General features: G+C 38.0%; 1 protein-coding gene across 2 annotated transcripts; it reads right to left on the bottom strand.

The window, feature by feature from the left end:
• Window positions 1-605: 605 nt before the first annotated feature.
• On the bottom strand, window positions 606-21,992 carry LOC131072903 (disease resistance protein RPV1). 2 transcript variants are annotated; one of them, XM_058009193.2, is made up of 2 exons: window positions 21,304-21,992; window positions 606-3,582 (listed from the first exon to the last, which is right to left on the bottom strand). In XM_058009193.2, the coding sequence occupies exons 1-2, from the start codon at window positions 21,906-21,908 to the stop codon at window positions 759-761; spliced, it is 3,429 nt and encodes a 1,142-aa protein (XP_057865176.2). In that variant the 5' UTR covers window positions 21,909-21,992; the 3' UTR covers window positions 606-758. The 2 variants fall into 2 exon arrangements, with proteins under 2 accessions (XP_057865176.2, XP_057865178.2); XM_058009195.2 differs by having other exon boundaries at window positions 606-3,610; window positions 21,304-21,485.
• Window positions 21,993-22,348: the final 356 nt, after the last annotated feature.

The following is a 22,348-nucleotide window of genomic DNA, read 5'->3' as shown; positions in this document are numbered from 1 at the left end:
ATCAAAGATAATATACAAATTTGTAAGAGGTACCTTAAATATTGATGCTCTAGTAAATGTTTGAATGATAATATTATAAGATTCTTCCACGACTACTAAATCTCTTCAAATAAATTAGTTAATCAACATAAAACAATATTATAATAAAGATATAATCAACCTAAATTCAATTTGAAAAAAATAAATTTCTTTCAACAAATTACACAATTATATTTATTTAAATTAATATTATCAACCCATTTTAAAAAAAATCTTCTCCAAAAATCATTTACCAAATTCACTGTTCCCTTAAATCCAACTAAAAATGGCGAAGAACATTTGATTTAACAAAAAGATCGTTACCTAAGACACTTAGGTACGTCCAATTCAAATTAAGAAAATAGGGAAAAAAACTAAGAAAACGTACCACAAAACAACGTTACGGGCGAATTGTAATGTTTTCAGATAACGCGTCGTCGGCATTTTAGTGTGAACATAGAAAAACTTAAAGAGCATGCTCTTATATCATAAGAGAATCTAATAATAATAATAATACAGCCTTCACTAAACGAGCTCAAATAACAAGACGTATAAGATGCAATTCCATTCAATACTCCCTCAGCACCTAGTTTTATGAAAAAATATTATTAAATATTTGCCTTGTATGAAGGACTAAGAATATTTCAATATCTGTTATTGCTACATGAGAATCTCCGTTACAATCCTTTTTAACTCTCCAGTCGAGGAAGCGTATCAACACCACTCGAATGCTCACCTGACTAGTTGCCAATCGTATGTGGACGTTCAATTCCACTCCCCCACAATATTAAGGTCTGCAGCCGTGACAGGTTGGCAATGCCATCTGGGAGGATTGTTAACCCTTCACAATTTGACAAGTACAAGTGCTGCAGCTGTGACAGGTTGCCAATGCTATCAGGGAGAGCATTTAACCCTCCACAATTTGTCAATCGCAACTCCTGCAGCTGTGACAGGTTGCCAATGCTATCAGGGAGAGTATTTAACCCTCCACACCATCCCAAGTCCAACTGCCACAGCTGTGACAGGTTGCCAATGCTATCAGGGAGAGTATTTAACCCTCCACAACCTCCCAAGTTCAACTGCCGCAGCTGTGACAGGTTGCCAATGCTATCAGGGAGAGTATTTAACCCTCCACAATTTATCGAGTCCAACTGCTGCAGCTGTGACAGGTTGCCAATGCTATCAGGGAGAGTATTTAACCCTCCACAATTTGACAAGTCCAACTGCTGCAGCTGTGACAGGTTGCCAATGCTATCAGGGAGAGTATTTAACCCTCCACACTTTAACAAGTCCAACTGTTGCAGCTGTGACAGGTTGCCAATGCTATCAGGGAGAGTATTTAACCCTTCACAATATCTCAAGTCCAACTGCCGCAGCTGTGACAGGTTGCCAATGCTATCAGGGAGAGTATTTAACCCTCCACAATAGCTCAAGTCCAACTGCCGCAGCTGTGACAGGTTGCCAATGCTATCAGGGAGAGTATTTAACCCTCCACAATTTGACAAGTCCAACTGCTGCAGCTGTGACAGGTTGCCAATGCTATCAGGGAGAGTATTTAACCCTCCACAACATTCCAAGTTCAACTGCCGCAGCTGTGACAGGTTGCCAATGCTATCAGGGAGAGTATTTAACCCTTCACATAATCTCAAGTACAACTGCAGCAGCTGTGACAGGTTGCCAATGCTATCAGGGAGAGTATTTAACCCTCCACAAAATAGCAAGTCCAACTGCTGCAGCTGTGACAGGTTGCCAATGCTATCAGGGAGAGCATTTAACCCTCCACAACATCCCAAGTCCAACTGCTGCAGCTGTGACAGGTTGCCAATGCTATTAGGGAGAGCATTTAACACTTCACAACATTTCAAGTTCAACTGCCGCAGCTGTGACAGGTTGCCAATGCTATCAGGGAGAGTATTTAACCCTCCACACCATCCCAAGTCCAACTGCCGCAGCTGTGACAGGTTGCCAATGCTATCAGGGAGAGCATTTAACCCTCCACAATTTGTCAAGTCCAACTGCCGCAGCTGTGACAGGTTGCCAATGCTATCAGGGAGAGTATTTAACCCTCCACAACCTCCCAAGTTCAACTGCCGCAGCTGTGACAGGTTGCCAATGCTATCAGGGAGAGTATTTAACCCTCTACAACCTCCCAAGTCCAAGTGCTGCAGCTGTATATTAGGAAGTGAAAATAGGTAGTGGATAGAATTGTCGTTCAAATCAGAGCAATCTTGTAGTTCCATAATCTTCAATTGCCAAATGTTCCCCACAAACCTGGAGTGACGTGGCTGTGTCACTGCTGTGTCCTTCCCGATTGCAAAGGTGCATTGTTTCAACCTTAACCATATCAAACTTGGAGGAATCATGGCTAGCGTATCTTCTATCGTGCCTTCAATGAACAGATATTCCAAATCAAGATACTGACGACCAGGACTATAAAGCATTTCAAGCCTTTGTGAACTGCTGCTATTGAGTTGAATACGAGAGAAATTGGAGGTGCTTGACTGGGTAGCCTCCCATAGTCGGGTGCCCTTCTTTTCTGTTTTAGCAATAAACCGCCCCATGTCTCGCAAATGGTCATGCATATCAAATAATCCTTTGTCATCAATCTTTATCAATGACTTCATTACAAGATTAGATATGGAAGTGTCTACCATTTTGTAGATGGATTTCCAGAAAACAATGGGATGTGTTTTATCTTGTCCAATGAAAAAACAAGCAATATCCAAAAATATTTCTTTTTCTTCATCACTAAGATCATCATAGCTGATTTTGAGTGTACTGTAGACTCTTCTGTGAATATCTGGGTTGAGAGTAATGTTGCTAAGAGCTTCTGTCCAGCAACCTCTGTCAGCCTCCTTATCATACAAAAAGGATCCAATCACTTCCAATGAAAGAGGATGCCCCTTACAAGCTTTTACTATTTCTTTGGACAGATCCTCATAGCCGGGACTAGGATGTTTTCGGAGAAAAGTGTGCCAGCTGAACAACTCGAGACTTTCATTTATCTCCAATCCATTCATCTCATGGATGTATTGGACTTGAGCAAGTTTGACAATATGTTTATCTCTAGAAGTTATAATAACTCTACTGCCAGAACCCAACCAATCTCCAACTAAAGCATTCAATTGCTCATAAGCATCTACATCATCCACAACAAGCAGCACACGTTTCCCTCCCAAACGTTCTCTCAACAAAGATATGCCCTTGTCAACACTGTACACTGTTCCAACATATTTGGTTGACTCTTCGAGAATTTGATTCTGCAAAATTGTGAGGCCTCGGAGGTCTGCAGCAGCGGCACGGACATTCGATACAAAGGAAGCAGCTTCAAAATGAGCATAAAGTTGATTGTACAAGGCCTTGGCAATTGTGGTCTTGCCAATACCACCAAGACCCCAAATTCCAAGTTTAACCACTTCATTTGCTGAATTGAGATGCAATTTCTGAATGAGAGAATTCTTTATGTTGTTTATTCCCACTGGATGCTTGGCAACTTCTAATGACACTTTATCCAATGTCTTGATCAGGTCATTCACCACCTTCTTCACTAACCGAGTTTCAAAGCTGCAAAAATAATAGCGAGAGATGCAAGCTGTGCTATAAACAAAACTCACATCAAATATGAAGAGAAATATTGGAAAACACAATACTTTTGGTACATATTAAAGAGGATTTGTTAAAATGAGTCATTGATAAAAATAATAAACATTGAAGAATTATTTAGCCACTCTAATAAACAACTAAATAGTTTCGGTTTAAATGTTAAAATAGTCTAAAAGACAGTTCGAAGAATAAGTATTCATTGAATTATTTAACATAAAATAAAATTTGTAAATAAAATAATTTTAAATAAAAAATTATTGGACAAGAATTAGATGAAAGAAATGAAATTTATTTTTTAAGAAATAAATAATTCAAAAATATTTATCTACAATTTTTTTTGGTTTGTTCTGCTATTGTTTACTTTTACTCTACAGTTGATTATTTCTATAAATAAAAATTGAAAAAAATAATGAAATAAAAAATATAGAAATGTCATTACTTAATATAAAATAGTATGTTATTATTCTTCTATCAAATAATTAATCATATGAAAATATAATTTTTAAATTAGATTATACTCCTATTAAAAATAAATAAAAATTATTATATAAAATTATATTAAACAAATAATATTTAAATATTTGTAAATTTAATTGGAAGAGAGAAGTTTTATTACAATAATTCCATCATTGTATATAATTAATTTTAAAATAGAAATTAAATAAAATATATATATTATGTATGATTTTTTAAAATCACTAATATATTTTAACTACATCTAAAGTTATGTATCTTTATGAAATGAAATAATAATATATATGTAAACAAAATTATTTTCTTACTACTTTGTTTAGACTAATCAAATGAAATACATATAACTCAATCATTCAAATGACAAAATCATGACAAAATAATTTAGCAATTAATTGTAATTCAAAACAAGTAAAAGCTAAAGTGTTAGAATATTTTTCTTCACAATAAAAAAATAAAAATTGTTATGAACACTTTTATAAAGATTTTCATATACGAATTTGTTTTCTTGTTTGGTAATTGCCTAAAAGCTTTTTTTTTTTCTTAGATAAAAGGAATTAAGCCTGAAATATATTATAGTAAAATATACGTAAAATGTTCATAAGAAGGATGAGCCAAATATAGAACAAAACACAAATATCCCAAAATTGCCCAGAGAAATCTAAGAGACAAAATACCAAAAAATCTCAAGAGATTAATGGCGTCGCGAAGGAGATTGGGTCTGCATCCCAGGGAGTTTAGGGATTTCAGACAAAATGACACACCAAAATTTTTCATGAATCCAGGCTTCAGATCATGGTCGAAACTGAAATGGGTATGAGAGGATCATAATAGATCTATAGGATTTGGACCGGATGTCAAAAATATAGATAAATGGCAGAGAGATTTTTCTAGACCCAAAGGGGACCATTGTCTGAATCTTGGTGAACGCAACATTGTTACGGTCGGGGCAAACACGGACTGGCAAAGGGAGCACGAGAAAGAATGGAGACCAAAGAAGATCCCAAGATCTGGGCCGATTGTGAAAAAAAAACCCAAACCTAATGACAATCACAAGTTGTCATTTTTTCTGGATAGTAAAAGTTGGAGTGATTCAGTGGCTTTTTTCAAAGACAGAGGTTTTTTCTTGAAATGTTTTGGAGATTGGTCGACATTTTGTCGTGTTAAGAAATGGTGTGAAGAAACGTGGCCCTTCAAGATGGAGATTAAGACTATGCCAAATGCGTATTTTCTTGTCATACCAAAAAACAACAAAGACAAGAATTGGGTCTTACAAAATGGTCCTTTTTTCTTGGGAGGACGAGGAGTTTCAAGAAGGGATTGAGAACCAAATTTTAACCCTATCAAAGCCTCGGTGGAGGAGGTCTCAGTTTGGCTAAATTTATATAATCTCCCTAGGGAATATTGGAATGAGGATATTTTCCAGATGATTGGAAACAAACTAGGGTTTTACCTTAAGTCAGATGAAGCCATTTCTAAAGAAGATTTTAGCTCTTATGCAAGGATTTGTCTAAGTTGGAAACCCAATTTCCAACTCCCGGCATGGATAGAGATCAACACAAACGCGAGGAGCTGGATGTAGAAGGTGGAAGTTGAGGAATTTCTGGAGAAATGTTCAGTCTATAATAAAGACGGTCATTCAAAAGAGGTTTGTTTGATCAGACCAAAAGGAAAACAAATTGATGATCCTATGGAAGCTAGAGTGGAACATTTTGCTGAGATACATCGAGAGGATGGACAGTCGAACTCTCACAAGGCATGGAAGTTACCTCAACCATTGCCAGAGCTGGTGAAACTTGGACCTCTAGTTGAGGACCCAAAGATGAATGATAAATCAGGAGGGGCATATCCATTTGGATGCCACACAACTAGTGGAGGAGGCGCTAAATAAGATGGAGGTTGCTATGAATGTTATAGATGCGAGTATGGGGGGAACCCAGGGAGTTCGTCCCATAGAGAGAGGAGTTTCAAGCCCAGGAGAATTGTGAAATCCTGAACGCTAGGGCGGATAATAAGTTGGGAGAAGAGAATGATGATAGTCCTTGGGAGGTGGAGGAAGATAAAGAAAATTGGGGGGCTTTTGATGAAGACATACTAGAATGTAGAACTATTCAGTAGTCGACCTCTCAAACTGATAAAGCGGCTATCAGAGAAAATAAATCCAGGGGTCGTAAACCAAATAGAATCCGGATTGCAATGGCAGGAAATGCAAAAGGTTAGTCTAAATTATCAGTAGGGAAGGGGGCTACCCTTCTTGAAAGACAATGAAGATCCTTAGTTGGAATGTCAAGGGTTGCAATGCTCTTCACAAACGTTGTTTGGTCAAGCGAGGGCTTGACCAGGTGAAACCAGATATTGTTTGTTTGCAAGAAACTAAGCTCAGTAGGGAAGATGCGAAGATTTGGCTGGGTACTGGGAGATTATGGGAAGGTGTGTTTTCAAGTGCAGAGGGCTCTTCAGGTGGTTTGGGGATAATCTGGAATCCAAATCTCATTAAGGTTGAAGAAATTACTTACTCTCATGCATCGTAGGTGTGTAAGGTCCACTCTTTTGAAATCAATTGTGACTTTTTTCTGATCAATGTTTATGGACCTACGAGAGGTAATCTATGGATGGATACTTGGAATCAAATCTCGACTATTCTAAGTAATTTTACTCAGGACCTGGTGGTGCTTCTGGGGGGGGATTTTAATGTCATTCTAGATTCTAGTGACAAGATAGGAGGGAGAATGGGTATTACTGCATCCCAAGTGGGTTTTCAAAATTTCATTTCTGATAATGGCTTAGGAGAAGTTAAGACCAACAAAGGGTCTTATACTTGGTCGAATCGGAGGACAAGCAAGGAACACATTGCTGAGAAGTTGGATAGATTTTTTTTCTGGGGGGTAATTGGGCTTCTAAACCCCTCATTTTTGAAGCCAGGGTTTTACCCTTGGTAGCTTCTAATCATCTTCCTATTGAGCTCCTCATTTGCCTAGATTGTGCTCCAATTCCCTGTCCTTTCAAGTTTGAGAAAATGTGGCTCTAGGACTCATCTTTGAAGGAGTTTGTTGCATCAACATGGAAGGAGGCCCCTGTGAGAACAGGCTCGGAGGCTTTTAGATTTTTAAAAAAATCGCAGCATCTCAAAGGTAAATTAAAGGAATGGAACAGGGTTAAGTTCAGAAACATCTTTGATAGCAAAAGCACGGTTGAAGCGGAGCTAAAGGATTTGGAGTGCTCGATTTTGAATCATGGAATGGCATTGGATGCTTTTAATAAGGAGAAGATGCTAAAACTAAGACTTAATGAACTGTTGGCGAGTGAAGAAGTTTATTGGAAGCAAAAATCAAGAGAAGGCTGGTTAAAAGAAGGTGATAAGAACACAAAATTCTTCCACATTTCAGTTAAAGTTAGAAGATCTTGGAATAAGGTGACAAGTATCAAAAAAAGGAATGATGATACTTTAAACAACTTAGAGGAGATCAACAAAGAAGCAGTGGATTTCTTCATTTAGCTGTTATCAAAGAACCATGAACTAGATTCTCGACACCAGAAAACTCTTCTGAGTAACATTCTGAAAATAATTTCAGAAAATCAGAACCAATTTTTGTGCAAACCTGTTTCACTGGAGGAAGTGAAACAAGCTGTTTTTTCAATAGGGGTGACAAAGCCTCGGGACCAAATGGTTTCCCCGCCCTTTTTTACCAACAATTCTGGGAAATTGTGGGTCATGAATTATGGCAGGTGGTGGAAGAAGTGAGAGTAAATCTAAAAGTGGAGAAAGAACTCAATTGTCCATTCCTTACTCTAATCTCTTAAGTGGAGAAGCCTTCCTCTTTTGACAATTTTAGGCCTATTGCTCTATGCAATGTGATCTATAAGGTAATCACTAAAGTTATTATGAACCGCCTGAAACCCTTACTCAAATTCATAATATCAGAGGAGCAAAGTGGTTTTGTACTAGGGAGATCAATTGTGGAAGTAATTATAATAGCACATGAAGCCATTCACTCTATCAAGCAAGCAAAGGTGGAACGAATGCTCATCAAATTAGACATTAGGAAAGCATATGATATGGTAGATAGGGAGTTTTTGTTTTCTGTCCTAGAAAAGTTTGGTTTCTCATCTCACTGGATAAACTGGGTGAAAGTGTGCATAAATGGACCACGATTCTCAGTCCTAGTTAATGGTAGACTTCAAGGTTTTTTCCAAGCTTCTACGGGATAAAGACAGGGGGACCCTCTTTCTCCTTTTCTCTTTATTATCCTGGCAAAAGCTTTGGGACGATACATCCACAAAATAAAAAATGAGGATAGATGGAAGTGTGTCTGAGTAGCTGAGGGTGTGGATCCTATAACACGTCAACAATTTGCAGATGATACAATACTATTTGGAGACTCTTCCTTAAAAGAAGCTCGAACTATTAAAAGAACTCTAGATATTTTTTGTGAGGCATCCGAGCAACAAGTAAATTGGAAGAAGTCTGATATTTTTCCATTTTAATACAGATCCTAGAAAGCAAAGAGAAATCATTAGGATATTGGGTGTGAAATCTGGCACCCTTCCTGGGAGATTTTTGGGAACACCTTTGTTTGGGGGGCCCAACAGGACTCATTTGTGGCAAAGATTATTTGACAGTTGTGTGAATAAGTTAGAGGGCTGGAAATGCAAATGGTTTACCTCTGCGGGTAGGCTTCTATTATTAAAATCAGTCTTGTAAGCAATGTCGATCTACTCCATGATGTGCTTTAAAATTCCAAACAAGATCTCTAGTAGCATCAACCAATTTATGAGAAAAAAAAATTGGAATGGAAGGGCGACCAGGACAAAATTCCCTTGGTTGCTTGGGATAAAGTATGTCAACCCCGTCAGATGGGAGGGGTTGGTCTGAGAAAGTGGTGTTCTCTAAATGAAGCCTTGGGAGCGAAATTGGTTTGACAGATGTATGCAAAGTCGGACAATAAATGGGTTCAGATCCTCAAACACAAATACCTAGATTCGTTAAAAGCTGAGAGGATTTTTACTGTTCGTGAACCTCCCCGAGGCTCAGCAATCTAGAACTTCCTTTTATCTTGCAAGAAACTGATCACAGAACACATAACTTGGCAAATAGGGAATGGGGAGAAAGCCAAGTTCTAGACAGATTCTTGGGAAGGCAAACCAGCTCTATATTTGAGGGAGAATATTGATAGTATTAAACAAGTTACTGAGGACATTTGGGAAACTACAGTTAAGGATTATGTACAAGCAGAGTGGTCCAATGGAATTGAGGTTTGGCAATGGAAAAATATGGAGGAGTTGCCTTTGTCTCCTCAACAGAAGAGTTGCCTTCAAAATATTCTGGATGTATACTCCCCAACTCTTAACACAAAGGAAGATGCCATCAAATGGTGTGGGTCAAAATCAGGTGCATATTGAGTTAAAATTGGATATAATATTATTGAGAATGCAAACCTCCAACCGAACTGGCCTTCCCAACTATGTTGGAGTTCTAAGTGTCAACCAAAGGCGGGAGAGTTTACCTAGCTGGTTTTGAAGAGGAGGATTCTGACAGGAGATAGGATGATTCGTTTGGGTTTCAACGAGCCTTTTCAATGTGTCATGTCCAAAAAATATGAGGAATCTTTAGATCATCTACTATTAAACTGTGATTTGGCTCAGGGAGTGTGGAGGTTTGTTTTGAGCAAATTAGGATGGTCAGTACCTCTTCCAAATAATATTACTGACCTCCTCAAGAGCTGGTTTGAGGAAAAGTACAAAACTTCTTTCGAGTATATGGACAATATCGCCCTCAACGATAATCTGGGAATTGTGAAGGAGAGAAATAGGTGAATCTTTCAAGATAAGTGGGAAGGTCTCAACAAATTGTGTGGGAGAGTAGAGCGGGCTATTTCTGAAATTGTTTCGTCGGCAACAGTCAATCATAACTTTGTGAAACATCCATGTAGTTTGACAAATAGCTTAATTCTCGCCAGGTGGCCTCTTATTAAACTCAAACCCGTTCATGGGTTCCCTAGGGTTAATCCTTTAATTGACCCTTTGGATGGAGAGACACTAAAGTGGTCAAAACCAGAGAAGGGGTGGGTGAAAATAAAATTTGATGGAGCTTCAAAAGGCAATCCATGGATTTCAAGTGCGGGATGTGTGGCTTGTGATGATGAAGGAAAGATCCTATGTATGAGTGCTAGAAGGCTTCGAGATGGCACTAATAATGAGGCGGAAGTTCAAGCAGCTTTACTAGCAGTTGATTTAGCAACAAATGTGAAGGTGATGAAGATACACCTGGAGGGTGATTCCCAAATTGTTGTCCAGGCTCTGGTTAGAGGTCATACACTGTGTTGGAAATTGAACAAATATGTAAATAATATAAGTGAAAAACTGAAAGTGTTCAATAATTACCGCATCTCGCATGTGAAAAGAGTTGGAAATACTATTGCGGATGGGCTGTCAAATGATGCATGTGGTCTCGCGCCAGGGGAGGTGAGGTGGCGGAATAGCAAAAAAGAAATCGTTAAATGGAACTAAGATCGCTTGCCAAGTTGGTACGATAAACATTTCAAATTTCTTGTCAAAGGCCGACTTTTTCCTGCGCAAGGTTGAGTTAATGAGCAATTATTACGACATGCTCTGAATTGGCAGCGATGGTGGAGTGTTATGGATTAAATGCAAATTTCGTAATGCCCGCACATGTAAGAATAGGCTTGGTGAGTTGGTGAAAGCAATTTAATTCTGGTTGCATCGAAAATTTCGACAACTTTTAGTAAGCTCAGAAATGGAAGCGAATTTCACTTTGGAATCCTCCAAACTTATGTCGGCTTTTTGAGGACCTGTCCCTCCCAAGAAGCTTGAGAAAATGTTTCTGGCTAAGGACCCTCTACTCTTGAAAGCAATTCAGTTGGTTTTAGCAAGAGCAATTCAGTTGGTTTTAGGAGAAGAGGTAGCTGTTATCGACCACCGTTATAGGTGCAGAGCAGACATCTACTTGCTCCTCATGGCGTGGGGTTTGGAGTTGGGACACACTTGTGAAGAAGTGAGGAAATTCTTGCAGAGTCCAAGAGAGTACCTTTTAAATTTGGACCACCTGCTAGAGTGGGCGGTGCCAAGATGGGGTTTTAATCTCGCAGAAGGTATCTCGAAGGAGAACAAGGAGTTGAGGGCACGACATTCGCGTATTCAGTTTCTTCACTGTCATGAAGAAGCCAAAGCGCGCTTCAAGGATGATGTGAAGCGAGGATGGGAAGGGTTGCTAATTTTTGTCCAAATTATGGACATTGAAGATGAGATTAGGTAGGAGGGTGGAGAGAGAGTGGTGGAGGAATTGAGCCTTAGGAGGTCGATAATGAGGAGATTATTTGCAAAATTGGCAAAACATGTGGGGGGTAATGCAGAGGGCAGACATGGTGGCGAGTCGGTAAAACCAATCTCACAAGGGACAGCAGGAAAGGATGCAGAAGGAAGGATAGGAGGTCTACACGCGAGAAGAGGAGACTCTTGCCGACTTAGGGTGGCTGGTGAATCAAGTGCCTCAGCTACAAGACATGGGAAGGAAGAGCGATGAATTGGTCATAGCAGGCAATGGTACCTCAAGGTGCCAAATTCCTCTGCTTTTTTTTTGTTTCAGTTGGAACACTTAAACTTTTTGGTTTCCGTTTAGTACATTTCAAGCAAAATCTACTTGAATTTTGAATGGCAAAATGTAATATGTAGTTTTTTCGTACTCATAGCATGGGGTTGTGGGTATAGTGTGAGCATTGGTTACTGGTTCTGAAATTCCAGTTTTTTTGGGTGGGTGGTTTGGACGTTTTTATGGTGGGTGGTGTTAGGGAACTTCTTGATAGTTTATTATCTTATTGAAGTTGTAATGTTTAGTTCTAAATAAATAAAATACAAATATTACCGATCAAAGTAATAAAAAAAAAGCTCGAATTACAATAGAGGTGAAATAATTTGGGTGAATTTTAATCCACCATCTCCTTCTCTAAGCCCTACATAGAAGAAACTTTCTCCATGAACTGGTATCCCACAAAGAAATTTTTCTTTTTCAGAAAGAAAAAGGACCTTAGAATGCCTTTGCATAGCTAGCCCTCCAGCCTCATGAGGTCGCCTCTCGTATCCACAAACACCATGAAGGCGGTTGTCCACCCTAGCGAGATTTAAACTTAGCCCATCATTAATGAGCCTAGAATCATCCTCCTGAGAAACTTGCAAAGGGAAATCAGTTTTGAGTCTCTTTGAAGAAGGCCTACCAACCCCCTTGGTAGCATGCCTGTCAAATTTATGAATATGGATTTTATAGTTAACCAGTCTAAGAAGGGCATGGAAAAGATAACTCTGCGACTTCAGAGGGGGAAACAATCTCCATGAAAGCCATAATCTCCTTGTCAAAAAATTTACAATTATTTGCTTCCAAACCCACTTTAACCACCTCAAACATCTTAACGTACTCGAGGATTTTCATAAGATTTTTTTTGGGAAAGATCACCCCAACCCAACCCTTATCTGAAAAAAGATCATAATTTTTAATTGCTTTCTATAATTCCCTTGAAGGAATTAAATCATCCCTCACGAAATGAAGAACAAATTGCAACAGGAGACCATAGTTCTGAAGCATATCAAAGTTGTTTGAGAGAAACGAAGACAACACCTAATAAGGATAGAGGATTGTAGCACCCTTGGATAAAGAATCTCCTCCCCAACAATGGTGATTATAGCACTCAACACCCATGGATACTCCTGTTGCGACATAGACCAACTAGGACTCGAACCTAGGACCTTCCATACGTTGTTGGAGTGCTCTACCACTGAGCTACTGGCCCCTCTTGGACCAGTCCATCGTTGGTCCGGGTGTGGCTTATTTCCAACACCAACAACTCCCATTTAAATATTGCTTTCAAATTGTCTATGTTGAACGAACCAGAGGTGGGGAATTCCCGACCTTTAATAGGCACTGAGATATGATTATTACGGGGTTTATAATCCATGGCAGTAGCAGAGACAGAACAGAGAATAACACCTAGATAGGGAACAATATAGAAGCACAACATAGCATACACAAGAATCCACATAAATGTGGCACAACGAAAAAGACCAAATTGCATTTAAATAAAGACCCTTCCACAAAGGCATTTGTAAATGGAAATAAATTTGAAATCATGCCAAAAATCTGGAGGATCCACCAACACACAAACATGATGTGCAATGATGAAGTCCGTCCTACGATGAATGTGGGAGTTGACTTTTGAGAGCAGAAACAACACACACGACAAGGCATCAAACATTTGAAATAAATGCCAATAGATAAAAATCTCCAAAAGAAATGACCATAAATTTGAAAAACTCATGCAAGATGACATTTCAGAAAACAAAAGGAAGCATTTTGGCACAGATCTCCCAAAAATAACAACAGAGCCATCAAAGCCAAGTACTCTTGCTAGGATGAAAAATTAATTATCAATGGAAATGACCTTCGCCAATTCATCATTAGCCAAAATCTCAAGCTTATTAAATACGACACCCCCCTCCCCCATTCAATAAGTAATCCCTATTTGCCAGCACGTCTGCCACCATCTTTGCTTCTCTAAAACAGTATTGAATTTTATAATTTTCCAATGACTAAAGGAGCAATATTGCCTCTTGAAGAATGTAATCAATTTGCCAATTGATTGCATCACTCTTTTCAAGGGTTGAGATAGTGTTAAGAGAGTCCCCTCCAAAATCAAATTCTTGAAACCAAGACTAACCACAATCTGTAACCCAGTAATTAAAGCTAAATCTTTGGCCAAATTATTAGATGCATCAAGTATACGATTTGCTCCCACAAAAAGCAAGTCACCTTAACAACTCCTCAAAACCCAACCAATACCCGACACACCAAGGTTGCCCTTTGCTGCCCCATCAAAATTTTATTTGGCAAACCCGATGTCAAAAGGCTTCCATTTTACATCTTTCCTATTAGCTTTTGGGAGCTTATTTCGAAGAAGGCTTCCTTTGAATGAAAGAGAGATACCCTACCAATTCTTAAGAACATAATTATCCCATGAGGTAAAAGAAGCATCTAGCTTCTTATTTCTTGAGGTGTAAGCACACACTATCTTGAGATTGCTTTCTCAATATTGGAAAGAGTTTCTACAATTGACAACTTGTCATGTCTAAAAATCATCTTGTTTCTCATCCACTAAATGTTCCACACTAGAATAACAGGAGTTATCTCCCATAAACAAGAAAAAAAGGCATCCCCAAACAACAAAGAATGAGATTCAAACAAATCTTGTAACAAAAATAGGAGGGGAGCACTCCAACCCAATTTATTACAAAGCCAGGACCAACATGCAAAAGCAAATTCATAGTCGAAAAAAAGATGATCCTTAGTTTCAAGCACTTTACCACATAGAACATAATTAGATTGCGAGCAATTCCTCAAAAGATCCATACAATCACTAGTAAGAATTCTACCTTATAAAGCTAATCAAAGAAAAGTGCCAACCTTTGGTACAACAACATCAGACCAACAAAAATGGAAAGTTCTCTTCCTCTGATCCTTGTCTTGATCATCCAATAGCTTGTAACCCAATTGCACTGAATAGTCACTTGAAGGAGATGGAGTCCAAGCGAGTCCAAACCAGCTAATCTTGAGTGTGAGAGAAATGAATAATTCTTTTACTCAATTCAAATTGAAGGGGAGTCTTTTGATCTAAAGGAGCATCCACATCTGCAAGAGTCTTCCAAGAAACTTGAGAAACTCCATTGTGAAGTGACACTATGAAATAGTCACTAACCCTAACCCCCCACAAAGATTGCAAAGTTTCTTTCAAAGCATCCAAACCCTGCATCCTAACTAAAGGAGGGAAATTGTTCCAGGAGTCTTCCCAAAAGTAGGCTTTATTTCCAGTATGGATGACCCATGATAGGTGAGGTAGCAACACTTTTCAAGATTTAACCATGAAACTCCACATTTGAGATCCATGTGGCGAATCCAAGGCAGTGAAAATCCTTTCAGCCTCATCATAGTCCAAATATTTCCCTCTCAAAATATATGCCCATTTGGAATTCGGATTAGAATATACTTTCCAAGCAAGCTTTGCACCAAGGGCCAGGTTGCGAGTGTGGAGTTTTTGAATTCCTACACCCCCCGAATACTTCTCACTACAAACCTTTTCCCAACTCAACAGATGAATCTTCTCTTTAGAGTCCTTATTACCATTCCAAAGAAAACTTCTGAGTTTAGATTCCAATTTTGATAAAACTATCTTAGGAAAGGGAGCACTGACATAATATAGTTGGGAATTGAAGATAAGACTAATTTAATCAACAAAATTCTAGATGCTTTTAAGAGAATCCTCAAGATCTACCTTTGTAAAAAAGATATTCTTAAAAAAATTCTTATTCCACTCTTTAATGAATCCCTTGATGTTTTGGAGCTTTTTACATAACTGAAAGATTCTACAACCATGAACTTGTGGAGAAGTCTACCACCACACCCTAACAAGTGAAAGGAATTATGGATCTCTAAACTAGAAACTTCAAATTTGAAGGATGGATTAGACCGAAACACAAATGGAACAAAGGATATGGTCAATTGAAGGGGAAAATGATCTGATCCCGAAAAAGACAAAATCTGAGAAGAGGCGGTTCCAAACTAAGAAAGACAAATTGGATTTGAAAAAAATCTACCCAAATGCACAACGATATGCATAAAATGCTTTCTTTTGTTAGTCCATGCCACTTGACCATTCATACGTGCACTTAGTCTTTCAGACCATTATTACTCCCAAAGCCTCTAAAACCTTGCATAACCTGAGGAGGAGGAATGATTCCACCAATCTTATCTTGAGGGGATATAACTGCATTAAAATCTGTCCCAAGAATAAAAGGTTGAGTTGGATAATTAGCCAGGACTGTTGACAAGGAGTCCCAAAGGATTTGTTTTACCACAGTGCAATTTGGGCCATAAATATTAATCAAGTGAAAATGAAGATTGGATAAAGAGAATTCAACTTGAATAAAGGTTTCCTTGCAATGAACCTTATTACCTGAATGTTTTGATTCTTCCAAAGAATTGCCAGACCTCTTGAATCCCCAATCGAAGGAGAGGCAACATATTTCCACTTTTTCCATTTAGCGAAACGCTGAGATTCTTCTGACTCTAAAAATTTAGTAACCTGTAATAAAATTAACTCCACCCCACACCAATCCAATTGAGATTTGATGAGGCATCTCTTGTTAGGGGTGTTAAGGCCTCTATCATTCCAAGTGATAATCTTCATGTTTGTCGCAGAGCGTACCAGTAGGCCTGACCGTATGGGTAGTGACCTAAGTGGCGAGAGAATGGCAAACCGTACAGTGGCAGAGGAGGTCGTACAACATAGTCCGGATGGAATGGTTCAAGAGACAACCGTACCAGAGGAAGAAGAAGCAGTCGTACAGGAGATCAGTGTTGGTACAACGAGTACTAGTACTAACACGACAGACACTAATACGACAGGTACTAGTACGGTACCAACAGGGAAAGATAAGTTAGGGAATGTACCAATGACAGGAGATGGTATGGAGGAGTTGTTGGTACTAGACACACTGACATACAAGGATATAGATGCATCTCTAGACGAGTGGTTGGGGCAGTTTGCACTCACACCTCACCTTCACCTTACGCCATGGCAGTTGGACGAAGCCCGACACAACAAAGGATCACCCCTATGCAATGGTGAAGAACCTGAAGATTGAACTAGAAACGAAGGTGAATACTTATGAGGCTCGTTGCAGCATGCAAAAGAAGGAGGTACAGGCACGCGCATGGCAGTTTTGAGAGAGTGTTAATTAGAAAAAAGAAAAGAAACATTTACCCCAGTCCCACGATTGGAGATGAGGCATACCAAATGTTGAGTGACGACTTGTGACATTTACCCACTTCTAAATAGACAAGACAATATCCTCTCATTATCTCGATAGTGCGCCACAAGAATCTATAAATTATTTGCTGATTAATAACTAAGTAATGTGAAAAAACCTCACTCGATTATGCGCTTCCACAGATGATTAAAAAGTATATGTTAATTTAAGTGCTACTATGGAACTAATATTTTAGAAAGCGCCCCACAGAGCACTCACTAAAAATAAAATTTTAAATGCTTATTTAATACGCTGCTCACTGTGTCACACATGGCAGAATCTCACTGATGGGAAACAAGTATTAAATGAGGACAAAAGTTATCTGTTAATGTCGTTTATGGTGCCACCGACAATTGTGGTCATTTCAGAGAAAGTGATCTGGAAGTTGAGCCCATTAAATAATCATATTCCTGGTCTCCCTTTGTCGGTTGTTGCTATCTTGTATAGAAATTCATTAATGGGTAATGGGGATGTTTTTTTTAAAATGATAGTTCATGTAGTGCGATATAGTATTAGATGTATGCATGTCACATTATACAAAATTCCATTTCTCTTGTCAGTTTCACATTGTTAGTCTTGGTCATGTTGGGCTGGGTATCTTTCATGTCGCGAAAGATTCCAGGGAAGTGTAACTACTTCATGGTAGGGTGGAAACGTGCTCCGGCAATGTTCTCGCCCATGATGTGTTCGAGAGATCTATAGATCTCGAAAGTTCTTGTCAAGGTGGTCATCATGATTTGATCCTTGTACATTTATTGTATTTTACCTTGTGGTCTATTGCAAAGGTGTATGTTCCCTTATGTTTTATCTTTTAACAACTTATGTACTTCAATTTTATATGTCAAAATATGTAATTTCTTGTCTCTAACCTTATATATCTAGACATGAGGCAATGCTTTATTCTTGATTATTTGTATTTTGTGAATTATGTTATTCTTAAAATTATGATGGTCCTTACAAAACAGAAGAAGCCTTACTAGAAGGAGGCGACTTAACGGAGCTCTATATGGCAGGTCCATTATGCTCTATTAATAGATTGTGCTCCTTTATGATTACAGGCTTAGGGGTACCCTTAGGATGATTAGCAAGTCTGATAACTTAGAAATCAGAAACATCATGAATAGAAATGGGTTTCATGGGATTGAAGAATGAAAAAAATGGAGGGAATAAACCACTTTTACTTCTCCCCTGAATCCATATAGCACTCGATTTCAAAGCAAAATCATGAAAATCACTCGATTTCTTTATTGTCATCAAAAACTTCCCTAATAACTCATAATTTTGAGACTTATTAAGAACCCCCAATGAGCTGACAGTCACAGGGCATCAAGGTGAGGAAGACTTTTGGAGTTGAACAGAATGAGGATGATCACAGAGGGATAATAAACCCACAACATTCTTCCTTTTAGCAACTAAACAAAGATCCAGACAAGTCATCGGATCCTCACACACCCTAATTACCTCAGAATCCCCATCATGACAATTAGAAGTGAAGTGATCCAATCTATTAATTTCTTCATCGACCCTCTGAGAGTCCCTCCACAACAACCTTTTGAATACATCTCCCAAATTTAGATTGAATATGTAAAGAGGAAGGAAAAGCAACCGATACATCCAGGAGAATGAAAACCCGAATAGGTAAATCTGAGAACACCAAGGGTTTAAGATCACGCTTCAAGAAAATGCCAACTTGATTCGCCGAAGTTTGAACAAATTCAAGATCCCTAAACTCAAGAGATAAAGATGGAAAAGATATCCAAAAAGGGCTGTTTAATTGAAGCCAATCGGGGATCAAAACTAGGGCACCAAATCTGTGTAAAAAGCTTGTAACCCTTAGATTTATGAACTGAATCTCTATTAACCTTGGAATCAAAAATCATGATGAAAAACCCTACACCCCATCAATATAAAAAATCTGTAAAACCCCCAACCACACATCATGCACCCAATCAATCAAATTATGAAGATGTGGGGTAAAATTCCAGAATTTACCTATTAAAGCCCTGGAATGCAATTCAATAACTTGGGATTCCAACTTGGCATCCAGAAAAGAAATTTTGATAATTGCTTCAACATCCTTCCTGCCCACATTTGAAAGAAACAGCGGGGACTCATCATTAGCCGATCTCGTAGAATCTTTCCTGATCCATTTATTCACAGGCACTGAAGATCTTCGATTCCTACTACGACGTATAAATTCCCCCCCCTCTTAGACAAGAAAGGTGAGACATGCTTCTGTAAATTACCAGCATGGAATGAATTTGGATTGAAGGGACCTTTAAATCAAGGAATATTATTTGGGCTTGAGACACCAAGGGCGATGGATAAAGGAATGGAATCAGGGAAAGTTGCAGGAGATTTGTCCAAAAAAGAGCGTTGCCCCGATACATGTCTAAAATCTGAACGACCATGATAATGAAACCTTGGCTTCCTGTGGGAATTCAAACCCTCATCTCTCCAATATTTTTGAAAATTTCCCCTTGGAAATTCCCAGGGTTTGCCGAGCTCAAACTCATCCTCTTTATCTTTTTTCCTCAATAGTTCCACCTAAAAGCTATACTTATCTTTTCTCTTTTTATAAATTCATTGCAACAAAAATTAACACCAAATGAAATGAAAGATAAATAAAAGCTAGGGACACATGGTTATTACCAAATTCTTGCTATCCAGTTAATATTTTTTCATTTTAATTTATTTAATAATATTAAATTAAAAAAATTAAAATGCTTATCTATTTTCATGATCATTAGTTATAAACCTTCTATTTCAATTAATCTAAAGTTTAACATCTTTAATTTTGCAATGGTGTTTAATATTTAATCTAATTTAAAAGTTTTCTATTAGCAACATTTTTAATTATATTAATTATTAAAAAATAAAACACAATTAAAATATAGAATTTTTTAGAAAATATATGATTGAATCTCCCTCACCATGGTAGTATATAAAATCACAATTTCTTTCTATACAAAACACTTCAACATACAAAACATTTCAATTCATTTTTTATAGTATATTGAACTAAATGTAATTTGACTTAAACCTTTTTTCATAAAAAAATGTTGTATGTAATATTCAATGAATATTTGAAAATAAATTAACATTTGTTGAATTGAAGTAACTAACAGTAAGGAATTTATTTGACTTTGTGGATCCCTTGAAGCAACCATAGAAAAGTTTGCATTGTTTGGCAAATGATCTTGTTTGAAATCAGTTGATTAATTTAGAATTAAAATGTTAGAACAATACGTTATATGATAGAAGATAGCTTCTATTAGTTTATTTATTTAATTTAATTACATTTAGGTTTACTCTTAAGCTTACTTAGTCGTCCATTTACACTTGACACTTGACACTTGTCCATGCAAGATGTCAAGTCAGTTAGGAGGTGTTAGAAAGGTGTCAACTCAGTTTCGACACCTCACGCTACCTTTGTGGTAGGCAACCCGCCACCACTCCATGTTTGAGGAGTCCTATCCTCATTTTATGGAGATCGGGTGCCTTTTCTATTTTCTATTTATATGTGCTCATAAGCTAATACATTTGATCGATTTTGATCATACTCGTGTAATCTTGTGCTTATTCTAAATCTCTTTTGTTCCAGGGTTATTACAGTTTCTAGTAGTAGTAAAGAGTCATGATGAACCAAATGATCTGTGGATCATTGAATTCTTAATTTAAAAAGATAATCATTTACAACAAAAAGAATTCATTCCTCTAACATTTCCGTAAAGGTTTTACTAAAAATCCTGATTATGCAAATTTCATATTAAAAAAAAATACAATAAGTTTAATAAAGCAAATATATTTTGAAAAGCCAAGTAATTCCATAAACATTTATTTTGGTGTACAAAATCTAATATAGCTTTAGACACTCGAAATAAGATCTAAAATTGGTCATAGTCTCTTAACGAGCACAAATCCCCACGTCCTTTAATCCTTTTCAATGCCCCCTACTACTACACGCATGAGTCTATTCTGACTCCAAAATGACACTACGGATTGACTAACCTGTCGCTAACATGTTGTACAAAAGGTTCATTTTGGAGCCAACACAGCCCTAATACACTATGTCAATGTTTTATGGATTTTTTTGCAGGCACAAGTGCAGATGCAGATGTAATAATATAGGATTAAGTGGGCTCCAGTTCCAAACAGATCCAATGACATAAAGATGATTGAGGACCCCCTTCGAAAAAAAAATCCAAGGACCCTGAAACTTAAACCCCTTCTCTATGATTTTATTTGAGTGGGAACATATATCACCTATTATGCAGTGGTAGCCACGAAATAAGCAACAAAAATATATAGAAAAGCGAGCATAAAGTGAGATTCATTACATACCCTTGAGTGATATCCATGGACCATCCTGATCGAGAACAGATATCATGAAGGGCCTTCTTCCAGCTGTCAATCTCCTTTCCCTGGTATCGAACTGAACGAGCAGAAAAATCTAGACATGGACAGATCTGTTTAAGGGCACGCTTCCACCACTCGATCTCTTGTCTTTGGTACCGATCCGAATGGCCATAATGTCTGTCAAATGATGGCTTATAGGGACTGGTCTTATTTAGAGGAAATCTGACTTGAGTTGGATCCACATCATAAAAGAGTGGAATGATCAAGCCAGGGGTTCTCACCATTTCAGCAGCCTCCTTGAGACACCAAGTTGAGTCTGCATAGCCTTTGGAAAAAATAGGAATGCGTATGGCACTGCCCTCCATCGCTTTTTCCAAGCTCATGTCAATGATTTCCCCCTTTTCCAATTTCTCGCTGTCTAAAAAGACATTCAATCCTGCTGCGGAGAGGTCTTCATAGAGATGATCAACCAGAGTGTTTCTGACATCTGGTCCCCTGAAACTCAGAAATACATGATAGCTCTTATCGCTGTTGCAAACAAGTTTAGTTGTGGGAGGTCTGTATTCTTCCATCTTAGAGCTTGATTCCATGATGTCTCAGGAAAGCTTACAAACGATAGAGAAAAAGACAGAGGATTTAGCCCTAAAATTTTCAGATCTACAACTCAAACATACAAATGTGATCACACATTTCCATGCTATAGCATATATGTAGTTGTAGATTGCAGATGACAGCCAGACAATTCGGGCGGGCCCACTTTTATCCCATCTTAACTGGCAGGACAGGCCTGCTTACTTTTATTTCAACTTAAATAGTGCGTCGACTTTTCTTCCAGCCTTTTTCCACATCTTTTTTCGTATTTCTTTGGATTCTTCTGAACATTTAGATTGCCGATTGACAGCCACTATATTCGGCGGGGCCCACTTTTATTCAAACTTAAAGTTTACGGCAGGCGTGCTCACTTTTATTCCAGCTTTTTTCCACATCTTTTTTGTCGTTTCTTTCTATTTTTATACGAAAGCCATCTACA

This window comes from Cryptomeria japonica, chromosome 11, assembly GCF_030272615.1.
Source record: "Cryptomeria japonica chromosome 11, Sugi_1.0, whole genome shotgun sequence".
NCBI lineage: Eukaryota > Viridiplantae > Streptophyta > Pinopsida > Cupressales > Cupressaceae > Cryptomeria > Cryptomeria japonica.
The sequence above is the reverse complement of the archived record's forward strand: the minus strand, read 5'-3'. Positions and strand labels throughout refer to the sequence as shown.

Bases quoted from the DNA above. Each gene is read 5' to 3' on its own strand.
- LOC131072903 (XM_058009193.2), bottom strand. From the start codon at position 21,908: ATGGAATCAAGCTCTAAGATGGAAGAATACAGACCTCCCACAACTAAA. The intron at 3,583-21,303 runs GTATGTAATGAA...TTATTTTTGCAG, and splicing joins TCCATGGATATCACTCAAGG to CTTTGAAACTCGGTTAGTGA.